Source organism: Hyperolius riggenbachi, chromosome 3, assembly GCF_040937935.1.
Source record: "Hyperolius riggenbachi isolate aHypRig1 chromosome 3, aHypRig1.pri, whole genome shotgun sequence".
Classification (NCBI taxonomy): domain Eukaryota; kingdom Metazoa; phylum Chordata; class Amphibia; order Anura; family Hyperoliidae; genus Hyperolius; species Hyperolius riggenbachi.
The window spans coordinates 190,260,817-190,281,202 of record NC_090648.1 but is presented as its reverse complement, the minus strand read 5'-3'; the positions used below and the strand labels follow the sequence as shown (position 1 = coordinate 190,281,202).

Here is a 20,386-nt window from a genome sequence, read left to right as displayed (position 1 = left end):
CACAACATCGTCTAGGGATGTGACATGCCAGGCCACTAAACAATAAGCAACAAACCAGCATTATTTCTGTGCTTGCTCCTATTATCAGATACCACTAACTTGTCCACTGCCCATCAGCCCTGATCCCCGCTCCATTGAACAGTACATCCTCTGCTATAGCAATACATGATATTATCCTGATTTAAAGAGAACCCAAGGCAGCATGAAAAAAGTGGAAAAAACAAAACCTACTACCTGCCCACGCTGCCTCCCAGATGAATCTGCTCCTCTCCACGCTGCTCTCTGTTGCCCCGTTCACCCCCCCCCCCCCCAGTCGTTGTAACATCTGATCACCGGCGGAGGAAATCTAAGATAGCCACGACCCGGAAGTTCTTTCTGGGTACTTCCTGGGTCATGGCTTACCTGCTCATTGGAGGAAGCTGGTGGAGGCGGTGGAGCAAAAAGGTGGTGGAGGCAGTTGGAGCAAGGTGATTGACGGCTGGAAGGGCAAAAGGAGGCTAGCGACAATCAGATTTCCTCTAGATTGTCGCTAGCTTTGAGGAGGGACAGTAGAGCCCAGGGTGGACTGACAGCGGCACCAGAAGGACACAGAGTAATGTCATTGGGCAGGTAACATTCCTCTGTGTCCTATAATCGATTTACAACCTGCCCCAGGTACTCTTTTAAAATGACTTTAGTATCGTGACACTAGACAGGATTAGCATGCAGTGTCTGTTCATAAGTGTCCAGTTTATTCTACTCCCTTCCCTACCCGCGTAAATCAGACCAATAACCACCTTGTTTAGTTTCCTGAGCAAGGTGGGATATCAGCTCCTGAACTGTCCCATATCTAGCAATGTACTTCTCCACCTTGTAGAAGTTCTATAATCGATCCTACTTATGGCTCTCAAGCAAGAGTCCTCATTCATTAGCCTCCCTGGCGTTCTGATTATGCGCAGCCGCACGGCTGCGCATGGCTTTTAAAACGTAATTTTTTTTTTTTAATCATGTAGCTAGCTACATGATACCCCCCTCCCAGCCGAATCACACCCACCCTTCCGATCGCTGCCGTCGATGATGGTCGTCAGGAGATCCCGTTCTGAACGGGATCTCCGTCAGGGCTTCCACCGTCGCCATGGCGACGAATGGAATGACGTCATAGGGAGTCCCGATCCCTCGGGGGGCAGGAGCTCTTTATGCGGCGCATTGCCGGTGATCGTCCTCAACACGCAGCAAGCAGAGTGCTTGCTGCGTGTTTAAAAAAAAAAAAATAAAAAAAATTCAAAGCGGCCCACCAAGGCCTCAGCGGCACCCTCTGGCGTCTTTGGACGAGCTCAGCTCGTCCAGAACGCTAGGGAGGTTAAGGCATGGTATAGCATATATGTTAGATTCCTTGGCCCTGATAAGGTTTCACTGCTCTGTATGTTGCATGCTCAAGAGGCATGCAGTAATATTTATGAAATGCTTTGACATTCGATTGATGAAAGCCTATTACAGGTGTCAACTTTTGAGAACCAATGGCTGCCAAGATCATTATTGCAGGGTGACCAGACACAATCCAATCACTATCAAAGCTTACAGCTGGCAGACTGACTCACCAGCACTGTCTTCATCTTGCTTCATTATTATTTCTTCCTTCAAGAACAGTAAGCTTGTGGTTGTCTGACCCAGCCGTAGTGGACAGCTGTCACCTTTTTGTTTATATGGTACTGTAAAAGGTTTGGTGTTAAAATCTGTCCTACAATTTTCTTTGTGTGATTCATCTTCTTGGCATAAGATGCCTAAACGTGTACCGTGCAGTCTCTAGTGCTGTGTGTGCATGGTGGTGTGTTTTTTATTTTTTTCTCTTTTTTGCAGATTCAGAGGTTCCATACGATATCTATTCCAAGCAGACTGCTCTCCCACATGTCTGCCAGATCAGTGTGAAGGAGTGACCCTGATTCACCCTTTATCATATCCTCCTGTGTGGCCCACCCTCACACCATGAAATAAAGATTAGGGAACTGGAATATGGTCACTTGCTGACATTTTTTTCTTTTCTTAACTTTCTTAAATCAAGTTTGCTAAAGGATGACCTACTGGTGATAATTCTTGTTTGTGTAGATGAAATAAAACCAGATGTTCCAACGGTCTAACATAAACTGATGCCAGGAATGTATTGCAGGCCTTTCTGGCAGTGGAACATTTTCTACGTAATGGTGATTTTTGAATGGAAAAGTTCCGTTTAGTCTCGGTGAATTATCCAGGCGCTCTTGACCGATGTTTCATTTCTTTCCAGATTCGATGGATGAGTTCTTTGAGTTTGAGGCTGAGGACTTCCTGGTGTACCTTGCTCTACTGATTACAGAAGGCCGCACGCCAGAGCATTCAGTAAAAGGCAGAACAGAAGGTGTCCACTGCCCACCTACTCAGTCTAGTCAGCCTGGGTCCAATAAGCATGAATGCAGTGATAAGTTGGTACAGGTGAGTAGAATATCAAATGTATGTCTAAGTATGTTAATTATATCAGTCATGTGACTTGCACTGCTTTGGGTGCTTGCCATCAGAATCTCTTAACTCCTATGCTGTCCGCACTACCACACTTCATTCATTCATATCAGTAGGAGGGTGTTTGAGTGGCAGGCTGGCCAGTCCCCCTTTGTGTCTTTGATCTATTACACACCAACCCTCCCAATCAGGACTTTGAATGCCACCCCTCCTCTTACCAAAATGGCAGTGCAACTCTGCCTAAAGTAGAGAAAACTGAAAGCACCAACAAAGACCACCAGAATGGTATTAATATATTAGGCACATATTTACAGTATGGGGGGTGTTCTGTCTGGGCAGGCATGGCAAAGAGACAGACGTTTGAAGGCATCAAGGGCGGTTCTGAGCATTTTGAAAAACGCTTGAGTTTGAAAAACACTTGGCTAATGTATTTCAATGGAATGGTGCACACCGGAGTGATTTGTTTTTTCCCCAAACGCAAACTCGGGTCCTGCAGCATTTTTGCGGATTTCTGAGGCGATTCTCCCTCAATGTTAAGTATAGGAAAGTGGAAAATCGCTCTGAACAGCGCTAGATCAGAGAGTTTTCAAATCGTTTTTGTTACAGAAGCTGTTCAGTTACAGCTCTACTGTAACATAATATAAAATCTGCTAAACACCAAAACATCCCAAAAAAAGCATGTGTAGAAAATCTCTCTGCACATGCCTATTGTATAATCGCTCTGAAAAAAAACGCTTAAAGAACTGCAAAAAATTTTTGGTGTGCACTGGCCCACACATGGGTGGCTCACATTACAATAGTCTTGCGTCAGTTATGTTTCATAGCTCTGCGGAATGTTCCTCTGACCTATTCACAAGTAGATGATGTGGTTATTCATAATATGGGAGACTTGTATTGCAGTTTGTGAACAGTATTTGCAGGATCAGTTATAATAGGCTTTTGAACATGGTTCCAATAATATACTGTTCTGTATTGGTGACAAGATTACTTACATTTTCTGTTTATTGTAATCAAAACTTCAAAGATGGGAGTTCTAAAAGCATGCCTGTATCTTTCTCTGAGGAGTGCTGAAATTACAGCAAGCAGTTATGCACACAGGCCTCGCTGGCCCAAATGTAGTATTTGGCTGTATGAGTGATCAGTGTGAATGTTTGCTAGAAAACAGAACATGGGTGAATATCCATTCATAATTTATGGCGCTTTATCACAGAGGACATCCAGCATAAGCTCAGTATAAGATACACTGGCTTAGACACACATTTAGTAGAATTTCTAAAACACTTTGCCTTTAAGGTCCCTTTCACACCAGAGGGCTTTTTCGGCGTTTTAACGCTACGGCCAAAGTTGGCGTTTTCCTAGGTAAAAGGAAAGTCCATAGACTTTCATTTTAACATTCACACTTAACGCCGCGTTTTGGAGCGTTGCGTTTCAACGCTCCCAGGTGCTTTTTCTGGGCCTACCGCTGCGTTTCTCATTACAATTGATACTAATGTATGGGCGTTAAAACGCCTTAAAAACGCCTTGAAAACGCCAGCAGCCAAAACGCAGCGTTTTGCCTTTTCTCTGCTGCCTGTAGTGTGAAAGAGCCCTCAGTGATATCTGCATGAAGTGCACATAATGCATAGTATAGATGTACTGCTTACTTTGCAATCAGGCAGCTGTACTCTTTGTAGATGAATAATCTGTCAGTCATGCCATTTCTGAAATAATTTCCCAATCCTATTTTGAGGTGAACAAACCAACTCCTTCAGTATTTCCAGTGTTTACACATTTGGTCATGTGAGTTTCCTCAGAGCTCCAGATGCCGTCATGTTTTCCTTTACAGAACTGTCTTCTGTTTTTACAGGACAAATAAAAATTCACTGTGAAGTATCCTGTGCCCACTACTTGCATAATTCCTGTTGGGCCAGAGGATGCCTGAATTGATTTCCTCTAATACAGAGGCATTTCTCCATCTCTCCCCCAATAGACATTCTCTCCCACTCCTATCCTCTTACAGTGTTGGCTGGTGGTAGAGCTACTTAATTCAGCATCAAGCTTTAGTGCAGCCGTCTGCTCTGTCACACTTGGTCTTTTCACATCATGTGGCAAAAAGGACCTCTGGAGCAGGACAGAGGTTAGTGCGAGTAGGCGGCTGCACTGGAGTGGAGGATGGAGATGACCTGTTGAGGGAGTAGAAGGCAGTGTACTGTAATTTGGTTCTTTAGTGCTGTTATAAAATGAGTTTGTACAGAAATTAAAATAGCCTCACAATCCAATAGCCTCACAAGAAAAGTAAAAAAACAACTTTGTAAAGTTTTTAAGTAGACTACAAGACCTAGGACAAGTAATTAAAAATCAGTTACAGTTAGGGCCTGTTTCCACTACACGCAGATTGGATGCAGAAAACTGACTCCAATGAATGCCTATGGGAAAATCTGCATCAGAAAAAGCACGTTTAGTGGAAACAGGCCCATAAGCTTTCATTGGAGTCAGTTTTTCTGCATCCATTCTGCAGCCAATCTGCGTGTAGTGGAAACAGGCCCAAATGGTTTAGGGCTCGTTCCCACTGTTGCGACGCGATTTCGGCCGCATTCCGACGCTTGTAAAAACGCATGCGGATGCATTTCCGCATGCGTTTTTACCCGCGATTTCGCATGCGATTTCGCATGGCAGGGTGCCAATGCGAAATTAACCATGACACTGCCAGGGCAAAACAAAATTGAAAAAGGTGCGAAATCGCGGGTAAAAACGCATGTAACAAACGCATGCGTTTTTACTATTAAATACATTAGCGGCGATTCGCACGGATTCCCGACGCAGGCGAAATCGTTGGCTCTTTTGTGCGTTTTTTTACCGCTGAAAAAAACGCACCTCAACAACGCTACAGTGGAAACAGGCCCATCCACTTGCATTACATGTGCGGATCTGCATGCGTTGGACGCATGCAGATTCGCGATAGTGGGAACGAGCCCTTAAGCACAATAGTTTTCAGCTTGGTTAGATCACCATGTTGGTCCAGGTTACCATTAGCACTGATAATTGTGCTTTCAGAAATAAATAAAATGAATAGTACTGTTTATTATAATCTTTGGGCTCAACTTTTCTTCTTTTTTTTTTTTTTTTTTCTCCCCCAGTGTCGTCAAGCTAGAAAAACTAGGTCTGAGGTCGCTCTTCTGTGGAGAAATAATATTCCCATCATGGTTGAGGTGATGCTGCTACCAGACTGTTGCTATAGTGATGAAGGCTCAGGAACAGAAGGGAATGATTTAAATGATCCTGCATTGAAACAAGATGCCCTCTTGCTGGAGAGGTGGACCCTGGAGCCTGTTCCCAGACAGTGCGTTTCCTCTTCCTTTACAGTCTCCAGTAACATACACTGTTTATGAAGCTGCATTTATGTCTTTGTTTCTGTATACCAGATTGTTCTTGTGTTGTAGTGCCAAACAAAGCTACAGATCTTTAAATTATTTCAAAGGCGGAACGTAAGAAATGTAGCTTGTGAATGCCTATTTTCTTAGGTTTTTTTTTTTTCCTTTCTATAGAATTAGTACAGCATTGTCTGTTTTCATACACTCTCTAAGAGTACATGTTTTGAGCATTTTTTTTTTCTTTTTCCCGAAGGGGATAACTTGGCTAGGCTAAAGTGGACCAGTGAAGGTCCACAACATTATTGTTGTTTCTGTTCAATGCACAGCTCTTCATCCATGCCAGCATAACCTAAACTTTGCCACATGCCACTATGTAGCATATTCAAACCTGTAACAGCAAAGTTATTCATTGCTAAATAAACAATTGTTCAAAACTGAGGCACCAGAAAAGGATAATATAGTTAAAAAATGTTTAAAGGGTGGAGGAAGTGGTGGACTTACCTCCCACAAGTAGAGACCTGATCGGTTATTCACTGAAAAATATCTTTATTCAAGTAAACTCCAGAATTATAGCAACGCGTTTCATGGGTTACATCCCCCTTCATCAGGCAATATGTAGAGCTTATTGCTGGAGGCGCTCCACATATTTCCTGATGAAGCGGGATGTAACCCGTGAAAGGTGTTGCTATCATTCTGGAGTCTACTTAAATAAAGATATTTTTCAGTGAATAACCGATCGTGTCTACTTGTGGGAGGTAAGTCCACCACTTCCTCCCTCTTTTTTAAACGTTTTTTTTTTTTTTAACTATTTTATCCTTACCTGGCGCCTCAGTTTTGAACAATTGTTTTGAGTGTCCAACCTTGGTAGAGGGGTGTTACCCACTTTTTTCTACTTCTACAGAGAGTGACATTTTTAACCCAAGTGGGGTCAGGTCTAATATCCCCACCTGCCTACTGAGTGGTTACCAGATAAAATAGTTAAAAAAAAAAAAAACGTTTAAAAAAGGGGGAGGAAGTGGTGGACTTACCTCCCACAAGTAGACACGATTTGTGAGTATATTCTTATATATTTACTCTTATGACAGATTAGTTTGACATACTGCACTATTGGGGCTCTCGATCTGCTTTGTTATTCTTTGCTATGGAACACTGGTCAAGTTTTGGACAGTAGACGTGATGTGCTGGGATTATCAGTATTATGTAACTATATCGTGTAGTACTGACACCCTTTCCCTCAGTATTATTATCAAAAGAGGTAGGATGCAGCAGCCATCTTGGAAGAGGCATTGTAAGAGTTGTACCATTGGCATCATGGCTTCAGGGGACAGGAGACATGCAGAGTAGAGAACCACAGACCATTAGGTGGCTTTCTGGAGAGGTGATTTTTCTCCCTATAGGTAAATTTGTGTCATACATCCATAGGTTTACTTTTAAAACAAAAAACCTGAAATCCTTGTAATGGTTTATAGTCTTCAAGCACAGCTACAGTCAAATGTGTCCTTATTCTTCACACGAGGACCACTTAACTACTTAGCCACAGTCATGCTTCTCGAGCATAAATCACATCAGATGACTGGGTGCCTAAAGGCACATTCTTATCCACTTGTAAAGGCATTGTCTGTATGGTCTGATGGTGATATGCATAGGAATATCAGACTCCTCCAGGGTATCAGTCTATAGAAAACGTATTTACTTCTAATGGTCTCACCCTATACAGTCTGCCCTCAGGATAATTTGAACATTTAGGCTTCTTTAAGTTCCCATGTAAAGATTAGGTAAACACAAACTGTTACATTACGATGGTTGAAACTTTACAATGGATGACTTTCTGTTCATTTTACATGTTTATATGAAGATTACCTCCTCTTACAGGATATGCTAGGAAATATTGAGGAGAAAAGCTGTTTACTTTTATAAATCCTGCTGGAACAAATGTCTTTACAATCTAAGCATTATAATGGCTCAGGAATGAGGACAGGATATCGCCTATGATTTTGAGATATGCCTGTAACTATAGTATATACAATTCAGTTTTTGCTCTGGTTTCATAGCAAATTATTGATTTTGTTACCGTTGAATATGTCCACTTTCATCCTATTTTCACAAGATTTGAGATATTTCATCTGTACAATGTAAAAATTTCATGTATTTCTTGTGCCATTAGGAGTGGAGATCGTTTTATTGAAGAAAAGACCTTACTGCTGGCAGTCCGTTCTTACGTCTTCTTTTCTCAGCTGAGTGCCTGGTTGAGTGTCTCCCATGGGGCTGTACCACGTAACATCCTCTACAGGTAAGATGCTCAGTTTTGTTGTACAGTAAGCTCCAGCATTGGGCTCAATTCACTAAGACCTCTTCGGTAAAAAAATGAAAAGTTGGAAAAACACCAAAATTGATACTTTAGACTTCTTTCCCAAATTCTATAAGATTTTAACACAAGCGGTTATAGTTCGGTGATCAACCAAACATGGCTTCGATTCACTAAAACCTATTGGGTAAAAAGTCTAACCAGCTGTGCAGTAGATCTCGGAAGCAAGGTGTGTTCTGCTACGGTGATGCTCTCCCACTTCTGCCCAAGTGGTGATGATCCTTCAGGTTTTCTGCCTAAAATGAGCTGTTCTTTTGCAAGAGCTGCTTGTGGCAGCTTATAACCGTAATAAGGGCTTGTTCACACTACAAGAGCTTTTCTAAGCACTTTGTGATTTTAAATGCTCTTGCTAATGTAATCCTATGTGTGTGTTCTAACTTGAGGGATGTGATTTTGTAAAAATCCCCCATAGCATTGCATTAGCAAGAGCTTTTCAAATCCCTAGCGCTTAAAAAGCTCTTGTAGTGTGAACAAGCCCTTGTGAATTGACATTTATTGAGGTATTTACTGTACAAGTCAGTAACTTACCTCACTAGTCAGTAATTTAACTTTTACATGTGGGAACAGCCATAGTGACATTTAAAGCGGAACTGAAGATTAACAAATAGAGTATCACATACCTGGGGCTTCTGCCAGCCCCTTGCAGCCGTCCTGTCCCACGCTGGACCTCAACGATCCTCCGTTCTCCCGCCAGGTACAGTTTCCTTTCTGCCAATTTGTAAGCTGACAGCAGGCGCATGATGGGAATGTGAATAAGTATTCACATGGCGCAGTGAAACTGCACCGCGGCAGGAGATCGGAGGATCTCTGAGGACCGGCGCGGGACAGGTAAGCTGTTTTCTGCATTACTGAATGCGTAAATGCTTTGAGTTGAGCCCATTTTGTTTGTTGCTCTTTTTTTTTTGTTGTTTTTTTTTTTTTACTATGAGCAATCACATGCAGCATTGATGCTGTAACCTCAAACCATCTTGGCATAATGCATTTGTAAGATTCTTACAATACTAATAAATACTTTTTATTAATAGATTGTGGATTTATTTTGACAACCAGTAAACTATGTGTTGCCAGCTCCCAACACCCTTGTAGCCCAAGTTTGCTAGGGGGGAAAGCAATTACGGTAGATAATTTTTGTAATTTCTTGGCAGCTCCAGGTCAGTCTTTTGCCAGGATCAACCTCCCACTTACTTTATCCATGCATGCTTTATATGTTTATAGCCTAACCATGGGCAGTCAGATCTTGCCTGGGTGTCTTGTTTGCTCATATACATAATCAAATGCACATCTAGACAGCTGTTGCAATTGCCAGCATCATGTTATCATGAGAAGGTGCAAGACACACCATGCACGTTGCAGTTAAACTGCCGTTTGTATACCAGAGATGCTTGAGCGATAACTCAAAAAATCCTCACATTTACTTGGGGTTTCTCCCACTTCACAGCTGCAGTTTTTAGTTTCATACAGATCAGAATTACTGATTTTAAATAAGCTGTTTAGAATACCTCCGTGATTAAGGTATGTGGATTTGAATTTGCTGTGCTCATTGTGACTCTTGTCATTTAGGCCTCTTTCACAGTGCAACGTTAAGTCGCACCTTAGGAAAGGTTTTAACGTGGACTAACGCACAGCAATATTAAGTCTGTGTGACATTCACAGTGCACACGTTGCGTTGTAACGTGTAGCAATATTTAAAAAGTGCTGCATGCTGTGCGTTTAGTAATAAATCTGCTGCGTTGTGTGTGTTGCACATGCTCAGTAATGGGATTTTTTTTTGATTTTTTTTTTAATGTAAAGCATGCACCGTTTTCGTTCCATCACTGTGCGACAAGAACGGCGCACCAAACGCAGGACTAAAGAATGTACTATAACGTCCAAGTTATAGTCTTTCAATGCGTTTCATTAGGGGCACGTTATGCAACCTTAATGTCGCATCAAACGCAGCGTCCCACTGTGAAAGAGGCCTAAAAGTAGAAGCTGGCCCCTGTATAATCGGCACACACTAAATTCCATTATGTTTGGTTAGTGCTTAGTTTGTGCCTATTTTGTGCTGCAAGAATTATGATTAGCACAGTGTTTAAATAAGCTGGAATCTGGGAGTACAGATTCCAGGATGGCATAGATATGTAGTTTCAGTCAGTTAACAAGATTTATTGCTGGCTTCAAAGTAAAATGCAGATATTCTTTTAGTAATATTGTATTACAGAAAGTCTTGCAGAGGTTTGTTGCAGTTTTCAGTGAGAGTGGAGTTTCCCTTTAAATGAGGTTTATAATACTCCCATTTAGCTGGCAGCACAGATCAGAGACTTATGAAATCCAGAATGACTATTTACAGCTCTGCTTCAGCAGGATCAGGTGCCTGCACAGTGACATATATACCTTTGCCCCCTCTCAGCAATCGGTCAGTGTGACTGACTGCTCTTCCCTTTTAATAACAAGTGGTTGGATTTTCTGGCAGGTTCAAATATGCGTGAATCTTGTTCAGTACCATATTACTGATAAACATCTGATTTCGGGGAATTTATCAAGTGACAGTGTGATCTGGAAACAGCAGGACATTTCTGTTGATGGTCAATCAGCCAGTACAGAGCAGGCATGCCTAATCACTTTGACCAAAAGACAGAACGGACTCTGGCACTCTCCATACAAAACCTCATTTATTGGCCACCACATACGGGTGCAACAAAACGCCCCTGCTCTACAGCTGTTTCTCGCGTACAACACACGCCTCTTCAGGACACGTGGGGCCTGATCATTTTAGCAGAAGGCTATCGGCAGTGTTTTTGTCAATACCCAGTTTTCGGAATCTTGCATAAGCCCACCCATTTTAAGGACTCCATCCTTGTTGCCCAACCCTTCCCTCGTTCAATTTTCAACTGAAACCCCTTCCGAGCCACTGTCCCTCATAGCTCTCTATAGTCCCCAAAAACTGTATTTCCTTTTTGTTGTCTAACTTTTTAACCCCTGCTTCCAAAGTAGGAGGGGTGTGGCCAGCCTGTAGAGCTGGGAGGGGCAAGGGCTTGTGACTGGAGATAGGCTTTAACCTCTGACATCTAAACTTTATTTAACTTAATCTATCACCTATTCTTTTTTCACCTTCCCTTTAAGCAACAACTGTCCCTAAGCCTAGCTTAACACTAACCCACCATCTGAAACTCACATCCTAATGTTTCCCTACCTTTCTTAAAGTGAACCTTATGTGAGTGATATATGGTGACAGCCATATTTATTTCCTTTTAAACAATACCAGTTGACTGGCAGCCCTGCTGATCTATTTTGGCTGCAGTAGTGTCTGAACCAGCCACTTGAAACAAACATGCAGCTAATTTTGTCAGATTTTTGTCAGAAACCTCTGATCTGCTGCACGCTTGTTCAGGATTTATGGCTAAAAGTATTAGAGGCAGAGGATCCTCAAGGCAGCCAGGCAGTGGAAATAAATGTCAGCCCCATCACTTTTACTTCAGGTTCCCTTTAAGCTAGGCATATACTAGCTACATATAGATCAATACCACTTAACCAGAGTGCCTCAATAGACATGAATCCGAATCTCAGCAGAGATGCTTTTTAATGTAACAGCCACATTCACTATACAGCTTGCCGCAGTACAAAGCTAAGAAGCCTTACTCTCACTCCTGCCTATGGCTGTTACCCCACCTCATGGGATCCTCTGAAGCCTTTTCCTGATCAGTTTTAGATTTTCATTATATAATATTGAATCTAATTTTACCCCATCATTTTTTGAAGTCCGATTTTACAATGTTACCTAGTTACATAGGGGTATACAGTAGAATCACGTTATAGTAAACCTCTGCTATAGTAAACTCAGTCATCAGGTCCAAGCAAATGCATCTGTATAAATATACAATGTAGGACTGATTCTGATATAGTACACTACTTTTCCTGGTCTCTTGGAGTTTACTATAACGTAATTAATGTGTGCAGGCAGCTCATGTTCAGTTTACTGAGATGTATGCAAATCATGTAATTTGTGCAAACTCGCAAGGTGTGTGCTTCCTGCACAAGTGAAGTTTAACGGACTCTAGTTAATGCACCCCATTGATATGTAGTTTAAAAAGTTGGGTGTCCATCGAGTTCAGCCTTTTGAGCTGCGTTCCACCTCAGTACAGAGAACCACGAGTGCAGAAGCTCTCTTACTTGATTAAAGTCTAACTGAAGCAAGAGGGATATTGAGGCTGCCATATTTATTTCCTTCTAAGCAATACCAGTTGCCTGGCTGATCCTCTGTCTCTAAGGGCCTATTCACACTGGCAATCACGCTGGTGTTTTGCGTGGGTGATTTTACCATGATTAATGTGGTAAAATCACTGTACACTCTTGCGATTTTTGAGCAATCGCGATTAGCGCTTTTAAGCACTATCAAAATCACTGTAGAATCACGGTAAAATGCTGCACCACATTTTGCGATTGCCGCTAATCGTGAATTGCCTGCGATCGGCGGCAATTGCTGCAGTGAGACCACTGCCATTAGTTAGTATTAGGCTAGCACTTTGGCAATTAGCGGAAATTGCCCCAGTGTGAATGGGCCCTAATACTTAAAGAGAAACTCCGACCAAAAATTGAACGTTATCCCAATCAGTAGCTGATACCCCCTTTTTACATGAGAAATCTATTCCTTTTCACAAACAGACCATCAGGGGGCGCTGTATGGCTGATATTGTGGTGAAACCCCTCCCACAAGAAAAGTACGTACTTTTTTTGGCAGTTTCCTGTCTGTGAGGCAGGGAACACACTTGACTTTCAGTTTTCTGCGCGCGTTTTTCTGCATACTTTTTCTGCATACCAAGTGTGTTTCCATGCAGGAAAACGCGCGCGTTTTTTCACAGCAGCTGATATAAATGATAGAGGAAACTGCCAAAATGTGCAGAGTCATCATGCAGAATGTCAGTTTTTTTTTTTTCTGCGTGCAATCAACACAGTAAGTGTGCACTAGCCCATTGATTAACATGAGTTCTCAGTTTTTCTGTGCAGAAAACGCGCACGAAAACAGTCAAGTGTGTTCCTTGCCTGAACCTTGTTGCATTGTGGAAAATAGCTGTTACAGCTGTTTCCAACTGCCAAAAACCATGCAGCAGCTACATCACCTGCCAACACTAAAATGTTCACTGGAGTTCCTCTTTATGCCATAGCCCCTGAACAAGCATGCAGCAGATCACGTTTCTGACATTGTCAGATCTGACAAGATTATCTGCATGCTTGTTTCTGGTGTTGTTCGTACACTATTGCAGCCAAATAGATCAGCAGGGCTGCCAGGCAACTGGTATTGTTTAAAGGGAAATAAATATGGCAGCCTCCATATTATTTTCACTTTAGTTGACCTTTAAGCTATGAGTCTCTAGTCCCTTGTTTTTTCTGGTGGGCAATATTCGATTGTCATATCGGGCTGCAGTCAGCCCATGGATGGCCACTTTTACAGCAGTTTCCTGAATGGTACATCGTGCATACAGCAGCTGATAAATGTAAAATGTTGGTTTTATTTATTTATTTTTTTACTTAAAATTGACTAATGCTGACTGAAAATGTTTCCCTTTTAAAAGACTTGTGAAATTTATCCACAAACCTAATTTCTCTATGCGAAACTGGTTTGCAGCTTTTTTTCTTCGTTTAAATAGAACAGTCAACAACCTGTGTTGAGTGTATTCATGAAGTTTACTCCCCCCTCTCACCCAGATGGTAGGCAGTGTTGGCAGGAAATAGAGGTTTGTTCTTTCACATTGCTCAACAGCTGATGTAGTAGGGTTTCCTTATCTTTGATGTGCACATCACTGAGCCTGCTCTAGCTGATACAAAGATAAACTAAAATACTGAAAACCATGTAAAATATCAGTTTGCATTAGTTTAAACATGATTTATTAAAAAAAAATGTTAAATCAAATTCTCAAACACTGACAGCGGGTTGGTAAAGAAACCTCATTGACGGCAATATTGCATGTGTTTACACAGGATTGGGGAATGCTGATCCTACAGTTACGGTTTAGAAACCGCTTCAAAGAGCCATGCCTTCCTGTTTAAAAGTGGTTTATTTCAGAGAGCTTAGAAAGTACCCAAACAGGATCCCCCACACCTGCAGATTTTCCAGCACTGACCTCACCTGCAGCTTCTCCCAGCACAGACCCTCACCGCTGCAGACTGCACTATATGTCTGCACTGTTCTGAAGAGGTTGACACTGCGTGACCCCGAAACTATCTTCAGCGTTTAGTGTTTGACACATGCATTGGTTGGAATAAACGACATTCTTCGCTTATGAGAAGCCTGGTGTGCTAACCGATCCTTGGACTTGTATGCTTTACATAGGGTGGCGCTTTGCACCCAAGGTTATGCATCCAACCAACACGGTAAGGTGTGCCACTCCAAACATTCCCCCCATAAGATGAGGGGTAATGAGACTGGCTCTTCTCTCTAAAAACACACAGACTGCATTTCTCAGTTTTCCTTGTGTCCTGTGCAAGAGTTCAGTTCTACTTTAAAGCTTATGCTTCATCAAAGCTAGTATATGTCTGAGGCCCAAAATAACCAGTGAGCTATTTACAGCCATTTATCCAGTAGCTTTTAGCTACAATTGTACGATTGGGGGCGGATGGTGGGCCCGATACTCGTGAGTTGATCCTGTGATTTAATTGCATGTCTGTGGATTTTTTCGAATGAACATATCAGCCTTTTACTTCAACCTGGTCTGGACTGCGGCTCTTTCTGTGCATATCCATTTATCCAGTAACTGGTACAAGGTATAGTCCATTAAATAAAGCTGTAGTCCTGACCTACTAAATTAAAGATTCAGTGTGTATGCATAAATACGGTAGGTGTTTTTAGGCTACTTGCACACCAAGACGTTGCGTTAGGTGCTACGTTAAGGTCGCATAACGTGCACCTAACGCAGGGCCTGTGCTCTTCGATGTGGACGTCAGAGTGAGCCGCGTTGTGCAGCTCACTCTGGCGTCCGTGATGCGTACTCTTGGACGCATGCGGCATCACGTGGTCCCGCCGTCCAATCGCCGCACAGAGCGGCCGCACCAGGAAGTAAACACTGCACGTCACAACGTGCAGTGAATATTAATTAGCCATGTGCCTGGCCGCTCTCCGCTCCTCCCCAACATGACTGAGCATGTGCAAACAGTCTAACGTGGCTTAAGCCGCTGTAACGCTATAGTATGCTGCACTTTCGGAAGAACGTGCAGCGTTACATGTAACGCAACGTGGGCAGTGTGAACAGCCCATGTGTTACATTGCTGTGCGTTGGGGGAGCGTTACAGGCTGCACTAACGTGCGCCTGTAACGTTTTAGTGTGTAAGCAGCCTTAAGTCAGCTGTTATGGGCAGATAACCTGCACCCTTTGGATTTCATTTTCTGTTTTAAGATTTTTGTTTTTCCTGATTGTAGAACTCTCTGATAGGTTGGTGCTGAATGCCAATCACTGGCGTAAAGCTGTCTTACTGAGTGGGTACTCTGAAAGTCTAATTGTCTTATTTTGTATGCATTCACAGAGTGAGTCCTGCTGATGGAGAGCTGCAGTGGAATTTTACACATACACCAACTGAACATGTGTTTCCTGTTCCTAATGTCTCTCACAATGTGGCCTTGAAAGTCAGTGTCCAGTCTTTGCCTAGACAATCCAGTTATCCAGTACTGAACTGTAGCATCCATAGTACCCTTGGCTTCTTTGAGAAAAGGTTCTCCACGCACGAGCTGAGTGTTCCTCAGCCTCGAGAGCTAAAGGAGAGCAGCCAGTATGGACAGATCTGGACTGTTGGACCTGAAGGATTACAACAAGCTAGAACAAGTTTAAGCATGAATCTCACTGTTCCTGGCAGAAGCATTAAATTAACACCTGGGGGTGGAAGTGGCTATGACATTGGAGCATCTCCATCTAAAGTTCAAGGTTTTAGCATGATTAGAGACTCCAAGGCAACTCCATCAGACTCCCCTATTAGAAGTTTTAAATCCTTATCTTTGGTGGATATGCCTATATCTAATCCACACTCAAATCAGCCACCTGAGACCAATCCCCTGATAGGCACCTTAATTCAAGAACGTCAAGAAGTCATAGCAAGAATTGCACAGCATTTACTACAATGCGATCCAGCAACCACCCACAGAACCAATTGTTCCTTCAAAATGCACGACTCCAGCCCTATCTCTAAAATATTCCGAAACCTATCTGAAGATGAAAACTTTAACAAAATAGAGAAAGAAACTCCTATTATAAGTACGCCCAGTTTAGATTTTACTCTAACCCCTGACAACTTGGACCGAAATCTAAAAACCTCTTCAGTTACACCCATTACTTCCTCTCGACCTAGTCCTGAAGGTAGAATCTCGCCAAAACCACAAGCAAGAAGGAGACTCATTCTGGTTCAACCCAACGAGCACATTTCAAACACATTTCAGAACCTTACAAATAAACACACATCTGCACTTTCATCTAGTAAAGAAAATGTGGCCGTGCTGCCTGAAAAAGAGGGCTTAAAACACGGTGAGCAGACAGAAAACAATCCTATTAGAGGAAGTCACATCTCACACCATAGTACCACAAATGTCTACATGTGTGTCAGTAACAGACAAGCAGCTGAAAGTAAAAACAGTGACTGTTCACAAAATGATAATCGCAAGAACTGTTCACGAAATGTACTGGCACTGAAAACCTGTGGACTTTTCCATGCATCAGAGACTAAATTTATAGAGAGTAACGCAAAGAAAGCACAAGGGTCTGATCATAACAATCAGCTACATAGCATAGAAAATTACGTAAAGACTGACCGGGATGGTTTCAAATGCAAAGAGTCCCAGGACAAGTCGAAAACAACACATGATGAGAATGAAGATCCATCCAAATGTGACTGTGGCACACAAGAGCAAGGAAAAGCCGGTGGCAGCTGTCCAAAATGTGAGCGGCTGAAGACAACAGAGCAGGCAGTACGTATATTCATTAATATAATGCTTTCATGTTTGTATCAATGAAAGATGGCCAAGTAATAATCTGATAATCTGTACATGAAGAAACTCTGGTACGTGAGCACTTTTTTTTTTAAATAAGGTGTCCTGTATGGATAAAGTTGAGTACCACACAGTGGCAAAAAAATAGGGGGATACAGAGATTGTGACTGCACTAAGCCCTTAAACCAGAGGGGTTCACTAGGGGCCCCATCCAATTGCTGTATTAGCTGTATTCTTATTATTGGTGCTATGCTTGCATTGATCACTTCTATATGTGCTCTGAATTGTTACCATTAGCAAACTGCTCCTCTCCTCTGCTTACACCACTCTGGCACTGGGGCATGTTGTGGTGCTCCATATCAATTGGGTATAGAGAGCTTTAGGGGGCCCCTTGTAAAACACAGTTTGGTCCATAGCTCCTTGGCTACACCACTGGTTCCGGAGTTTCTTCATGGTGATTGATATTTGCATCCATAGTGGATTTAGTTATGTCTAGTTTGATTCCCTTTGAAATGAATCTTATATGATTCAGGCTTACGTGATTGCTAGACCCAAGGGCAGACATTCAGAGCTCAGCAGCAATGTGTGCCTTCTCATCCCAGTAGGTCACTGAAGAAAACCATCCTAATGAGGATAGTGCAAAAATATTTATTCATTGAATATTGTGACGTGTGAATTACTGTATTTTTTTGGATTATAAGACTCACTTTTGTTCTCCCAAAAGTGGAGAAAAAAGTCACTACGTCTTATAGTCCAAATGCAGGGAGTTCCTGACTTGTGAACGCCTGCCAATACAAACCTCCAACCCGCCACAATGTTGGGGACTCCCTGCTGTGCACATGCAGAGGAGGACATGAGGCCAAACGGAGGACACAAAGGGGCATAGAGGACGACACAAGGGGTACACAAAGGGGCATAGAGGAGGACAGAGGCGGACACATGAGGACACAAGGTACAAAGGAAGGCACTGTAGGTACAGGGGTCAGAGATGGCACAGTGTTCCGACTTGAGAACTGATTTAGGTTAAGAACAAACCTGCAGTCCCTTTTCTCGTTTAATCGGGGACTATATGTATATTACAATTTTTCGCAATAATGGTCCTTTAACTCTTGATTCACAGTCCGTGGGTCATCCCTTAGCAGGTAAGAAATTCTGAATATGTAGCCAGATTTAAACCTTTACTGAAAGAGCCTTGACAATAAAAGTAGAAGACAGAATGATAAAATCCAATAGTGAGACTGACTTTAGGCATGTTTCTCTGAAATGCTGCCTCACAATGGAACTGCTGCATAAGCAAAAGATAGAAACTGACTAGCCTATGGTGTAAGATAGGAACTCACTAGCCTATAGATTGAATGGTAGGATGTATCTCTTTGTACAGCTTCACCCCCTTCACCTCCCTGAGGTACATTCCAAGGTTTGGTATTGTACAATACCCCCATAACCTCCCACAGCGTATTACAGGAAGTGGGCAAGAGGCTACCAAAGCCACATCTTCCATATGTAGGCATGAAAGGGTGGGGGTATGGTCATAACCAGCCTCCTTCCAATCATATGAAGGGGTAAAGTAAGGTCAGTGGCAGTATGCTTTCACCCACTCCCTTCCCCAGAAATGAGGATGTGGCAACCCCACCCCCATCACCCTCAAAAGACCCCATTGGCCAGGGTGGAATTGGCATGATTGCATGATATTTTTTCTCTGGACACAGCTCTGATGTGTTTTCATACATTACCAGGGAAAGCTGGTTCATGGATAAAATATTTAAATGTGTAGAAGGATATGGGATAATACATTACTTCTGCACTGTGGCGTTTACTTACAGTAAACAAGATTATACATAATGACTGTATTTAGCTTAGTACTGTCTCTAGACCACAGTATTTATGTATTTATGTTGCTGCCAAGCATGACTGTGTCTAAACACAAATAAGGCTGCAGCAGGTTTCTCTTGCTGTGCTGTCTAGTGAACACTAGAGGGAACACAATCCCCTTACATCAGAACAATAGAACAACTTGTTCTGAATCTGTTTGTCCTTGTAGGAGACTAGCTCTGGAAGCTTGCAACATGAAACAGTATGTTGTTTATTAAAAGGCATCCTTTTTTTCTTTTCTCTGCCCCTGCATAGGAAGAGTAAAATAAAATGCAGTAGACTGTGGTATAACGTCCTTTTCATGAAATTATGCTAGTTTCTTTAGCTGTATGCATTTTCTTTATTGATGAATGTGAACTAATTGTTCTGTATGATTTTTATTTTGCCCAGAAACCTGTACCACTACGGCCATCTAACAATTGGAGGAAGAAGGGTTTTCATTCCCTAGATGGTGTCTCTACTAAGGCCTTCCACCCCTGCACAGGCTTGCCATTACTATCTAGTCCTGTAAGTCACTCTCTGTTACAACACACTTTAAAATATTAAAAAAAAAAACAAAAAAAAAAAACACTTTTTAAACATTGCTGGATGTGTATGCAGCCACTCAGAATGCTTATCAGTACATTTTCTTTACTACAAGAAAAATGTGTGGTGTTTTGCTTATGATAAACCTTCTGTTTCAACCCCAACTATGCCCAAACTTTGTTTTGGATGAAGTGGGGAAGGATTAGAACCTGTTACACATTGGGGCATTCTCTTCCTACTTCCTGTATATGGTCTCACTTGTGAGTAAGGCAGGAAGTGAATGCAATTTCCCTAGCAGGGATCCAGAAAATTAAAATAAAACAAGCCATCAGTTCTTTATTCCTTACTTCCTGCTCTGAAAATATGTTTGCATGGTCTGTGATCCCATTTTCATTGTCTGTGTTACTTGCTCCTGGTACCAAACACAATATGGAGCGAGAGAGATATTCTAAGATTGTGTTCTTTGTGAACAGGACCTGGGCTGCTAGAACTCACGGAGAAGCATGTGATCAGTTTGGTCAAGTGAGACATATGCAAGTCTCTGATTTGCTATTCATGATCATGTGCTAAAGCAGGATGTGATCACAGCAAATCAGAGCTTTGCATATCTCTTAGTTGATCAAACAAATCCCTTGCATCTCCAGGAGTTCTTCTAGAAATGACTATCACTACTTTTAGCCATAGGCCCTGGGCAAATGTGACAGTCAGGTGTTTCTGACTGGAGTCTGCTTGTTTCAGGTCTGCGTTTCAGACACTACTGCTGCCAAAGAGAACAGGAGGCTGCCAGAAGAATGCACACAGCATAACCGAAGAATGCACACAAAGGGAGCAAGTGTGATCCATGCCAAACTGTCATTTAGAGCC

General features: G+C 42.3%; 1 protein-coding gene across 4 annotated transcripts in view; it reads left to right on the top strand.

The window, feature by feature from the left end:
- ATOSA (atos homolog A) overlaps positions 1–20,386 on the top strand; it is a 70,519-nt gene that overhangs the window by 40,576 nt on the left and 9,557 nt on the right. For all 4 annotated transcript variants that reach the window (XM_068275467.1, XM_068275468.1, XM_068275466.1 and 1 more), the window contains exons 2-6: positions 2,258–2,442; positions 5,583–5,785; positions 7,981–8,106; positions 15,676–17,104; positions 19,388–19,504. In XM_068275467.1, coding sequence (XP_068131568.1) covers positions 2,258–2,442; positions 5,583–5,785; positions 7,981–8,106; positions 15,676–17,104; positions 19,388–19,504 — 2,060 coding nt within the window. The remainder of the gene's footprint in view (positions 1–2,257; positions 2,443–5,582; positions 5,786–7,980; positions 8,107–15,675; positions 17,105–19,387; positions 19,505–20,386) is intronic.